This window comes from Hypanus sabinus, chromosome 15, assembly GCF_030144855.1.
Source record: "Hypanus sabinus isolate sHypSab1 chromosome 15, sHypSab1.hap1, whole genome shotgun sequence".
NCBI classification, from domain to species: Eukaryota; Metazoa; Chordata; class Chondrichthyes; order Myliobatiformes; family Dasyatidae; genus Hypanus; species Hypanus sabinus.
This window is the reverse complement of record NC_082720.1, coordinates 48,746,716-48,759,430: the sequence shown is the minus strand read 5'-3', so window position 1 is coordinate 48,759,430 and position 12,715 is coordinate 48,746,716. Positions and strand designations below refer to the sequence as shown.

The 12,715-nt window shown below is 40.5% G+C and overlaps 1 protein-coding gene across 1 annotated transcript; it reads left to right on the top strand.

Annotated features, from left to right (window-relative positions):
* Positions 1 to 2,466: 2,466 nt before the first annotated feature.
* Positions 2,467 to 10,623, top strand: LOC132405498 (heterogeneous nuclear ribonucleoprotein D-like). The gene is made up of 8 exons (XM_059990363.1): positions 2,467 to 2,758; positions 3,164 to 3,332; positions 5,513 to 5,671; positions 7,516 to 7,647; positions 7,727 to 7,832; positions 7,909 to 8,082; positions 8,321 to 8,412; positions 10,295 to 10,623. Exons 1-7 carry the CDS (start codon positions 2,589 to 2,591, stop codon positions 8,392 to 8,394), a joined length of 984 nt encoding a protein of 327 aa, XP_059846346.1. The 5' UTR covers positions 2,467 to 2,588; the 3' UTR covers positions 8,395 to 8,412; positions 10,295 to 10,623.
* The last annotated feature ends 2,092 nt before the right edge of the window (positions 10,624 to 12,715 follow it).

The following is a 12,715-nucleotide window of genomic DNA, read 5'->3' as shown; positions in this document are numbered from 1 at the left end:
TGTCAAACACATGAAAGGAAATGCTAAGATATTGGGCAAAAGATATTGTATTTCTGTTATATTGACTGTCTTGTTGTAAATACTATTTATTACAAGTTACTATACATTACACATTTAGATGGAGTCATAATGTAAAAATTTTTACTCGTATTTGAAGGATGTAAGAAATAAAGTCAATTTAATTCAATTTAGAAGGTAAACATGGGATATATAGTATAATATTCAGTGATTTCCCTTCCTCCACCATTGAGGCTGCCCCCACCTGCATCTCCTTCATTTCCTAAACATCCACGCTCACCCTACCTTCCCACCACATTAACAGTTCCTTTTGTCCTTGCCTACCATCCCATGAGCCTCCGCAACTTCTGCCACCTGCAAAGGGATCTTACCAGCTAACATAACTTTACCTCCCTCTCTGCAGGGATCGCTCCCTCTGAGACTCCCTTGTCCATTCGTCCCTCCCCACTAACCGCCATCCTGGCACTTATCCCTGCACATAGCCAAAGTACTACACCTGCCCATTTTCCTCCCTCATCTCCATTCAGAGCCCCAATCAGTCCTTCCAGATGAGGCTGCACTTTGTCTGTGAATCTGCTGTGGTTGTCCATGATGTCCGGTGCTCTTGATGTGGTCTCCTCTACATTGGTGAGAGATCTTCATTGAGTCTCTCCCTCTCCCCTCTTCTATTCCCATTCTGGCCCCTTACCATCTCTCACCTCCCCCCAGATTCCCTCCTTCCTGCTTTTCTCCTATAGTCCACTTTCTTCTCGCATCAGATTCCTTCATCTCTAGCCCTGTACTTTCCCACCCACCTGCCTTTACCTATCAGCTTCCAGCTACCCTCCTTCCCCTCCCCCACCTTTTTATTCTGACGTCTTCCTGCATTCCTTTCCAGTCCTGATGAAGAGTCTCGGCCTGAAAGGTCGACTGTTTGTTCATTTCCATTGATGCTGCCTAACCAGTTGAGTTCTTCCTGCCTTTTCTGTGTTGTTTTGGATTTCTAGCATTTGCAGAATTTCTCATCTTTATAAAATTCATGAAATTGGATTAATATACAAATGAACAAAATCAGAATTGGGTTTAATATCACCTGCATAGGTCACGAAATTTGTTGACTTTGCAGTAGCAGCACAATGCAATATGTAATAGCGAAAAAGCTGTGAATTACAGTAAGTGTGTATTAACTAGTTAAACAAATAGTGCAAAATTAGAAATAAAAACAAGTAGTGAGGTAGTGTTCACGGGTTCAATGTCCATTCAGAATCAGATGGCAGAGGGGAAGAAGCTGTTGCTGAATCGCTGAGTGTGTGCCGTCACATCTGTACCACCTTGACGGCAGCAAGGAGAAGAGGGCATGTCCTGGGTGATGAGGGTCCTTAATGATGGACTCATATTCTTGAGGCATTGTTCCTTGAAGATATCCTGGATACCATGGCTAGTGTTCAGCATGGAGCTGACTAATTTTACAACTCTCTGCAGCTTGCATTGATTCTATACAGTAACAACCCCCTCCACCCATACCGGGCAGTAATGCAGCCTGTCAGAATGCTCTCCACAGTACATCTGTAGAAATTTTCAAGTGTGGCTGGAGACGTACCAAATCTTCTCCAACTCCTAATGAAATATAACCACTGTCACGTCTATGTACTAGCATCAATGTGTTGGGTCCAGGTTAGATCCTCAGAGAGACTGACACCTAGGAAGTTGAAATTGCTTGCACTTTCCACTTCCGATCTCTCTATGAGGGTTGGTGTGCGTTTCCTCATCTTACTCTTTCAGAAGCTTTGGTTTTACTGACATTGAGTAGAAGGTTGTTGCTATGACATCACTCAACTAGGTGATCTATCTCACTCCTAATGCCCTCTCGTCACCATCTGAAATTCTGCCAACAATGGTTGTATCGTCAGCAACATTATATGTGGTATTTGGGCTGTGCCTAGTTGCACAGTCACAGGTGTAGAGCAATGGGCTAAGCACACATCCCTGAGGTGTGCCAGTGTTGATCATCAGGGAGGTGGAGATGTTGATTCCGATCCGTACGGTTTGTGGTCTACTGGTTAGGAAGTCGAGGATCCAGTTGCAGAAGGAGGTACAGAGGCCTAGGTTTTGGAGCTTTCCGATCAGAACTGTAGGAATGATTGTCTTAAATGCTAAGCTGTAGTCAATAAACCCCATTCTGACATATGTATTTGCATTGTCCACTTAAAATCAACTTCAAATATAAACTAAGGATAGAACCAAAGAAAATAAACTAGATAAAATGTACTGAAAAGTTAAAAGGGGGTTCACCAGATTTTGTTAAAAACGGAAGACTTTTATAATTTACATCAGACTCCGAGAAACTTTACAAGTAACTTGTGCGGAGGAAATTTACTTTAACAAACAGGAAAACGTAATATTGCTTTGCTGATCTGTGGAACCAATGAGAGCTGTGTTTATTGCGCGGTGGCAAGCACCGGTGTCTATATAAAGGGCCGAGAACTAAGCGAATCCACACAGTCGGCAGTGGCGTCGCAGCGAGTTGTGGTCGTTGTGGGAATTAATTCAAAGAAAACTCTTTTGTAATTCCCGGACGAGCGAAGGGGAAAATGACCGACGTGGAGCAGCAGCAGGTGAAGGGATCCCAGAACGGTCATTTTGAAGAGGGAGAGGGTCCGGATGCGGGCGAGGAAATGATGGCGGATGGAGCCGAGGCTCCTACGAGCGCCGAGATCGAGGGCTCGAAAATCAACGCCAGCAAGAATGAGGAAGACGCCGGGTAAGCAGGCCGTGGCCTAGCGATGCCCCATGCCGGCCCGGGCCCAGCACACCTTGACTTTGAGGCTGGCTGGAGAGGCCGGCGCTCGCATGCGGCCCTGTGGCGGTAACAGCATGGTGCCCCAGGGCACTGCCGCCTTCCAGCGCAAGGCGCAGCGCGGCGTTACCCAGCTCCTGGCTCTCGCGTAAACGAGCCGACATTTCTTGTTGGGTTTAAACAAAGATGCGGGAGAGGGCTTCCATCTCTGCCTCTGTAGAGGTGGCGAGCGGCCCTGCGCGGCCGGCGGCGGCTTCTTTTGTTCACTCGCTGCCGCATCTTTGTTCGCGCCATGTGCTTTCCTGGACTGGGGGAGGGGAGCAGCACACGCTGACAATTGCTAGTCTTTTCTCCCTCTGTCCCCCATAGGAAAATGTTCGTGGGAGGTTTGAGTTGGGATACCAGTAAAAAAGACCTGAAAGATTATTTTTCTAAATTTGGTGAAGTTGTGGACTGTACAATTAAGATGGACCCCGCAACGGGAAGGTCGAGAGGGTTTGGATTTATCCTCTTCAAAGATTCTTCCAGCGCCGATAAGGTAAGATTGATAGGCTTCGGTTGTATTTTTTTTTGCACGTAGGATGAACTATCCAACACAAAGGTGAAAGTATTGTGGTAAAATGCAGTTAGTTGGTAGTTGAAAGTTAGTTGCTTGGGTTGTGTGGGTTTTATAATTACGTAAAATTCTGGAAGCATAATAGTTGAAAAGTGAAGTTGACGTACAAAGTGAAGGGGATAACTTGGAATGCCAATAAGAATGCATTGCTGTGCACATAGAAAGTCTATGATGTAGATGGAAGGGTATTGTAATTTTCTACACAATTAGATCTCTGCAGTGCGTGCGGTCTCAGCCCGAAACGTCGACAGTGCTTCTTCCTATAGATGCTGCCTGGCTTGCTGTGTTCCACCAACATTTTGTGTGTGTTGCTTGAATTTCCAGCATCTGCAGATTTCCTCGTGTTTGCTGCATAATGCAATTGTATTTCCTTGTAATATGGCGACCAGAAAAGTTGTGGCCTAACTAGATTTTGTGTCCTAGAATAAACTTTGCTATTTGGTGCCATGGCTGAAGGAAAACATCTGCTGTGCTTTTTGATTGTACGTTTGCCCTGCTGTCTTTAAAGATCTGTGGACACATCATCAGTTCTGTATGTATCCAGGGATTTCAAGGAAAATGCAGTAACTTTTTTTGGAGAAAAAGCTGGTCTTAAAATGACACATTCAAGACCAAATGGAATAAATCCTTGAATTTTTATTTGACCTTGCAGCAAGCCTGCAAGTATAGTATTGTACAGAGAATATTGCTGTCTGATTCTTGAATGTATTTTTGAAGAGACTACTGAAGCAGTAGCAGGGAAATGTGTATAGGTGTTCATGTGGGGAAACTTGGCCAAGGTTATTGGGGTTATAAGAATCTTTGGATCTTTTTGGGGAAATCGGTAAGTGATAGATAGTTGATGGCTTCAGAGTTGTATTGATAGGTTTGTCTTAATTGAGCAAATCAATTTTCCGCAGACAACATTGTAGAATTCTGATATAATTACTGCTGTAAACACTAGGCTCCCTTTGAATGTAGATTTTGGCCTGCCTGCCTAGCTGAATGTCTGGTGGGTGATGAGATTACTGGGACATACTCTGATTAAGAAATATGAATTCAGGCTTTTTATCACTGCCATATATTGTAAAGTGTAATTTTGCATTAGCAATCCAGTGTAAAAGGCCAGAAATAAGTTTGTGCTCATGGACCATTTGGAAGTCTGATGGAAACTGTTCCTGAAACATTGTGGGTCTTCAGGCTCCTGTCCTGCCCCTCTGATGGTAGTAACAGGAAGCGGGCATGTCCCAGAGGGTGGGGGTCCTCAATGGGTGCACAGCTTGAAGATGCACTCAATGGTGGGAGGTGGTTCTATGATTGAATTGGCTGAGTCTACGGCCTCCATAACATGGTGGTGATGCAACCAGTCAGAATGCTCTCCACTATACATCTAGAAGTTTGCATGTCGTTGACAGATCAAACCTCTTCAAACTTAACTCCTAATGATGTAGATTGGCTGTTGTGTCATCTTCATGATTGTATCAGTGTGTTAGGCCCAAGGTAGATCCTCTGAGATGTTGATGACAAGGAACTTGAAACTGCTCACTCTTTCCCCTGCTGACCCTTCAGTGAGGTCTGGTGTGTCCTCCCAACTTCCTCTTCCTGAAGTCCACAATCCTTTTGTTGGTCATGCTGACTTTTGAGTTGTGACACCACTCAATCAACCGGTCTTGTATCTTTGTTGTCATCTGAGATTCTGCCATTAGTGGTATCATTGCAAATTTATAATTGGCATTTGACAGCCATACAGTCATGTAGAGATAGTGGAGTAGTGGTCTAAGCATGCATCCTTGAGGTGCGCCTGCTTTGATTATATTGTCAGTGAAGATGACATGTTTACTGATAATCATGTAAATATGTTTGATTTTAAAAAAAACCTTGCATTCTGTATCTGAGCCACTCATTTTATGAAATGTCATTTTAAACAGTTATAAGTGAAAATAAACATTGAAATCTCCAGGGATACTGCTTGACCAGTTTGGTGCTCTCTACATTTTCTGGTTTTGTTAGGATTTGTAATATCTGCAGTTTTTTGTTTGCTTTGATTACGGGTATAAGTAATGCTAATTCAAACACTTTGAACAAGGTGCCTTGCCTGTTATTTTTTTGTGTATATATGTTAGGTATTGGAACAAAAAGAACACAAATTAGATGGGAGAGTAGTTGATCCTAAAAGAGCAATGGCCATGAAGAAAGAGCCTGTAAAGAAAATCTTCGTTGGAGGCCTTCATCCAGATACTCCAGAAGATAAGATCAGAGAGTACTTTGGAAGCTTTGGTGAGGTTGGTATTTTGATAACTATTTAAAATATTTTGTATTGCCCTTGAAAATGGGTTATAGGAATGCTTTATAGACCGCATGAAAAGCTGTTGGTTGGTGCTTTATAGCTAAGTTATAACAAGGCATTTTGTAATACTGACTGAAAATGTATCTTTCAGTCCCACTGTAGTAGTACCGACTATAGTTGAAGTAAACAGGTCTTCTTCCTGCTTGCAGGCAGTGACTAATGTGCTACTATAGGCATTAGTAGATTGATCTCACTGTCCACAATATCTCAATGATTTTGATGAAAGCTAAATTAATTTCGCAGACAATGCAAAACCAGAGTGGGAGTGAAATGTGTAGTGATGGAAAGAGGCTCTGATGTGATCATAGGCAATTGTTGCTAAATGTATGGCAGATGTATGTAAGATAAAGCAGATGTGAGATTCTCCACTTGACTCATAAAGGTAGATCATTACCTGAACAGAGGTAGATTTGATAAAGAAAATGTGCATGGAGACCTACATTTCTTTATATACAGAATACAAACTACAGGGTCTCAGTGAGACCAAGATTTAGGAGGTTTAAAAGGGTTTCAAGGGTTTATTTTTTCCATCCTGAGGGGCTGTAGGTGCAAAAACTATTAACAGGATGTTAGTATATAGACAAGCACTTGAATCACCAAGGTATTGGTTTACTCTTGTCAAATGTATGGTGAGAAATGTTTTGAAATGCATCCATACAGATTATTTCATCACATCAGTAGGACAAGAGGAAGGTAATAAAAGGATGCAGAATTGCTGAGTGCGGTGTAGAAAACAAGTCCAAGGCCATGATGAGGTAGAGGTAGGTAGGCTGTCCTTGAGCCTGTCCAATGCATTCAGGCTTTGAATCCCAACCCTCTGCCCAGTTGGGATGAGGGGGGGGTAAGAGGAGAGGAGCAAATTACTGGGTTAGGAGGCTGCTTTACTACCTAGCGAGGGGTAAGCAGGAAAATAGAATTATTATAAATAGTGCTTTATGGACATGGTGGCTGAAGGACCTAATTCTGTGTGATATGCTTCTGACATAGGGGGTTTTAGGTGCACTATTGCTCTTTATATGAAAAGAATTCTTTTGCTGTTTAAGTGCAACAGGTGTATACAAGACTGACCCTGAGATGGCTGAACTAAAGCAAAAAGTGATTGGGTTAATGTTCACTGTAGCAGAATGAGAAGGGATTTCGAACTATATCAAGAAAGTACTTGAGACTTGCAGGATTAGGCAGACTATATATAGAGAGTTGTTGCATTGTTCAGAGCCTAAAGATAGGGGCCATAGTAGAGTCCAGGAGGATTCCCACATAGTGATGTACCTGTTGTATTCTCTACCAGCGAAGGCAGTTGAGCCTAGTTATTAAATATATTTGGGGAGATGGATGCATTTTCTTGATACTAAAGGAATCAAGAGATTGCAGAAATAGGAACAGTTTACTGAAATGGGTCATCAGATATCTTGTTGAATGATAGAGCCAACCAAGGACTGAATTTCCTACTTTTTGTATTTTTAAAATAAGTTGTTTGTAGTACAAATTTTGCATTTGGAGTAGGTGTAGTTTTTTCAAAAAATGGATTCTACATTTGAACCAGTTATCAACAACTGAGTAAAGCACTCGGATATGCCTATCATATAAGAGTAGAGTACTTTTGTGACTGGCCCCGATGTGAAATGTACCTTTTGGACAACAAATAACAATTAATGCAAGTAGTCTATAAATGCATCTAATTTTCATCCATCCCTTAATAATTGTGCTAATACATTCAATCAGATGTAATGAAACTTTAGATATATATTTATCAGTGCTTTATTGGAATCTTTAATCAAGGTGGAATCAATTGAACTTCCAATGGACAGTAAGACCAATAAGAGAAGAGGATTCTGTTTCATCTCATTTAAAGAAGAGGAGCCAGTAAAAAAGATCTTGGAGAAGAAGTACCATGATATTGGAAATAGCAAGGTAGTAGCAAGAAAATGCATCTCTTTTCAAGGCAATTCTGTTGCATTTTTGATATTAAAGTAGGTTTTTGTTAAAACAGTGTGAAATCAAAGTGGCTCAGCCGAAAGAAGTTTATCAACAGCAGCAGCAATGGGGAGGCAGAGGCAGCTTTACAGGAAGGGGCAGAGGTAGTGGCCGTGGAGCTGGTGAGTTGCAAATTTATAGTGTTTTAAAGTGAGGGATAAAATTGTGTGCTTACGTTTGTCTCTTACTGAATTTAAGGTCAAAGTCAGAACTGGAGTCAAGGATACAGCAGTAATTACTGGAATCCAAGCTATGGAAGCAGTTATGGTTACAACGGGCAAAGTGGCTACAGTACATATGGAGGCTATGATTATACTGGCTATAATTACAATAATAGTTACTATGGTGGATATGGACAAGGATATGACTACAGTAAGTATATTCATAACTGCACTGCAGCAAAAGTTGATGTTGCAGAAACATGCATTTTTACATTTTTAAGTTACTTAGCTGGAAATTACCTCTAGGTTTGTTCCATTGTTATTTCTGCTCTAAATACTGAATAAAATTCTATTTTATTAATAAATTATGAATTTATTACTGGCTTTGTTTTAGAGGGGAAAAATTGCTTTTTGAGACAAGCCATTTAATCTAGCTTGTTTCTGTTCAGATCAGAGTAATGGTAGCTATGGGAAAGCACCAAGACGTGGGGCAGCTCATCAAGGTGGCTATAAACCGTATTAGAATGGAATCTGAATGCAGGTATGTGGAAATATAAGGATTATATTGGAGCCTATTTATTAAAACACACATCCTCCTAGATATTTGTAGCATTTTTGAAAAGCTTATGACTCTAAATTGATGTTTAGAACAAGGCACTGGATGCCTTTGGAACAGGCTGTTGCAGGATTGGAAAGAGGAAAGACAGTTGATGTGCATTTCTTTTAAGTTTTCCTAATCTGTTGCAATGAATTAATTGCTTGCTGTAATAGTTAATTTTCAGATCCTCACTGAGTTGCATAACGGTGCAAATTTTGTTTTGTGAAAATTTGTATGGACGTAAATGAGAATTATTTGTGGCCAAATTAGTAGAGTTTGGCTATGTTTCATGTTGCAGTCTATTTTAATTCATGATTCTTTTTCATTTTATTGCAGAATACTGTGTATTCATGCAGTGCATAGAACATGATAGGATAGGAACCTACTACCACCAAAGTATAAAATAGTAAGCGTGCATATGGCTCCATCCGACTTACGTAAAATTCGCCTTGCGGAACGGCTTCCGGAACCGAACTCTTACGTAAGTCGGGAACTTTCTATACTAGGTATAGTGTAGCCAGAAACTTAAAGGGTGTTCACTATAGATTTTAGAATGTTTTTAAAATAATTTGGATGGTATGAATTAAACATTGTATTTGTGTGCATGTTTGGGCCATTCAAAAGTCTAGCTAGTTAATATTGCTCAGCAACACATGCTTTTGACAGCATTTGATTTATTTTCATGACTATAATTAACATTGTCCCAATTTCTAGCAGTGTAGACCACGCACTTTTTAATTGGTACATTGTACTGATGACTAGAGTGTGAAGTCAACCTGAACCTTTTTGTAGAAATAAAACATTTTTTGTAGCAATTTTTTAAAGCTTGGATTCACAACTGTTTAACTTCTGATGTGTTCTGCACAATTAGGTCTAAAAACTTTTTATAACTGTTTGGATGAACAACTACAACATTCTCCGGGTTTAAAAACATAGAGAATGTCACATGAAGATTAAGTTAATAACTTCATGTAAAATTAATTGGATTTATTGTCTGAGCAATGAAATGGACTTTCAAGGAACAGTCATTGCTGTGAAATTTCAACAATTTCACCCATAGCAAGATCAGACAGCAAGTAAGTAGTTGAGAATTGCAAATAATACTGGTGAAGAAGTATTTGGACTGAGCTTGTTTGCCTGTGTTGACTTGTAGAATCTCCACCTTGTCCAGGGTAATGTGTTGTGATTTTTTGAAAAAATCATTGCACTTGATTACTATTTTGTCCAAAAATCATGTTTATTCCAGAATAGGTATTGAGATTTCAATAGTTACCATTGAGAAAATTGTTTTGTCAATAGAGTCCAGCGGAAGTGAGGGCAAGGCAAGTAAAAATGTTTTGAAACATGAACAGAACGTACTGAAATATATTTGTTTTCAAACATTGTTGCTTTTGAGAAAGATACTTGTAGAGAGAGGATGCTTGTGTTAAGGTGATCTATTTGGTTGTCAGGCCTTCTGTCTGGATAAATTTGCATACTGCACTTGGATCTATATTTCATGGAAGATCTTTATAATTGAGGCATGTGGTATAGTTCCTGCACCCAGATATCATAAATGTAAAACTCCTTAACCATGTTTTAAAATGCTTACACTTCTATTGTGAAGCTAGCTTGGGAATTTATTACTACTACAATAAATCTGTTTAAAAGCTTTAAATAGTTCATAATTGGCACTTTATTAAATGGTGGGAGAGAGATGCTTCATTTGAGGTATATGGTAAGTTTATTTGTGATTAAGGGGGGGGCATATGAAACTATAAACATGAGGCAGCCTTGTTCCAACTAGATTTATTAAGGACGCTTATAGTTTTCCTTTGCTTTGCAGGTCATCAACAGGGCAAAATCTTACACAAGTCCTCTTGATGCAACTGTGTTGCATTTGGGACTAATTTCTTTGAACTGTTTTCATCCTGGATGACTCCCCATATGTACAGAACAGACTTGTAGGGAAACTTTACAGCTTTTAATTTTGTAGTCTGTCTTCATGTTGTACATTTCCTGTGATGGAAGTGTTTTTTACTATACTTTTTGGTACCCAATGGATGCTGATAATGTATTATGTAAGTTTGTATTTTACCTAAAATTACTGGATTTGCATTACTGACTTGTTTATTGGATTAGTCAAAGTTCCTGAATTAAAGTTCCTTTTGTGTATTTTGGTTGAATGAATTTTTTTTACTAAGTAACTTTAAGGTGTCACTACCATTTGTATTTATATGCATTAGATAGTAATTCAAACCTTTTATACTAATGTGTACTTTGACATTTGTAAGGAAACTTTCTGATGCACCTGTGTTGGGTGAATGAATGATTTGGAACCGTACAGATGAACAGCTGAGCACATCAATTTCAAAACTGGGATGATACAGTAATGTGAATATATCAGATGATTCTGCTAACTTCTGAAAACATCAAAATCAGTGTCTTAGACTTGCACACTTATGTTCTTAAAAGAAATTTGTGTGAAATCAAATATTTCACAAATCTTGTAGTACTTGTGGTATTTGTCATATAGTGGCAATCTCAGAAACGTAGAAACCTTCAGCACAATACAGGCCCTTCAGCCCACAAAGTTGTGCTGAACATGTCCCTACCATAGAAATTTCTAGGCCTTCTATCCAAGTACCTGTTCAAAAGTCTCTTAAAAGACCCTATCGTATCCACCTCCACCACCGTCGCTGGCAGCCCATTCCACGCACTCAACACTTGAGTAAAAAAAAACTTAACCCTGACATCTCCTCTGTACCTACTCCCCACACCTTAAAACGGTGTCCTCTTGTGGCAACCATTTCAGCCTTCATCATCTTATATACCTCTATCAGGTCACCTCTCATCCCCTATCACTCCAAGGAAAAAAGGCTGAGCTCACTCAACCTATTCTCATAAGGCATGCTCTCCAATCCAGGCACCATTAAATCTCCTCTGCACCCTTTCTATGGCTTCCACATCCTTCCTCTAGTGAGGCAACCAGAACTGAGCACAGTACTCCCAAGTGGGGTCTGACCAGGGTTCTATATAGCTGCAACATTACCTCTCAGCTCCTAAATTCAATCCCATGATTGATGAAGGTAAATACACCGTACGCCTTCTTAACCACAGAGTCAACCTATGCAGCAGCTTTGAGCATCCTATGGACTTGGACCCCAAATTCCTTCTGATCCTCCACACTGCCAAGAGTCTTACCATTAATACTACATTCTGCCATCATATTTGACCTACCAAAATGAACCACTTCACACTTATCTGAGTTGAACTCCATCTGCCACTTCTCAGCCCAGTTTGCATCCTATCAATGTCCCGCTGTAACTTCTGACAGCCCTCCACAAAACCTCCAACCTTTGTGTCAGCAAACTTACTAACCCATCCTTCCACTTCCTCATCCAGGTCATTTATAAAAATCACAAAGAGTAAGGGTTCCAGAATAAATCCCTGAGGCACTCCACTTCTGACTTGATCTCCATGCAGAATAATGACCCATCTACAACCACTCTTTGTCTTCTGTGGGCAAGCCAGTTCTGGATCCACAGAGCAATGTCTCCTTGGATCCCATGCCTCCTTACTTTCTCAATAAACCTTGCAAGGGGTACCTTATCAAATGCCTTGCTGAAATCAATATACACTACATCTACTGCTCTTCCTTCATCAATGTGTTTAGTCACATCCAAAAATTGAATCATACCTCTCCAAATGTTCATAAATCCTGCCTCTCAGGATCTTTTCCATCAACTTACCCACCACTGAGGTAAGACTCACTGGGCTATCTCCTCCCTTTCTTGAATAGAGGAACATCTGCAACCCTCAAATTCTTTGGAACCTCTCCTGTCCCCATTGATGATGCAAAGATCAGCAATCTCCTCCCTCGCCTCCCACAGTAGCCTGGGGGTACATCTCATCCGGTCCTGGTGACTTCCAACTTGATGCTTTCCAAGAGCTCCAACACATCTTCTTTCTTAGTATCTACATGTTCAAGCTTTTAAGTCTGTTGCAAGTCATCACTGCAGTCACCAAGATCCTTTTCCATAATGAATACTGAAGTATTCATTAAGTACCTCTGCTATTTCCTCTGGTTCCATACACACTTTCCCACTGTCACACTTGATAGGTCCTATTCTTTCATGTCTTATCCTCTTGCTCTTCACACACTTGTAGAATGCCTTGGGGTTTCCCCTAATCCTGCAGCCAAGGCCTTCTCATGGCTCCCTGTGGCTCTCCTAATTTCCTTTTTGAAAGCGAATTTCACAAATTC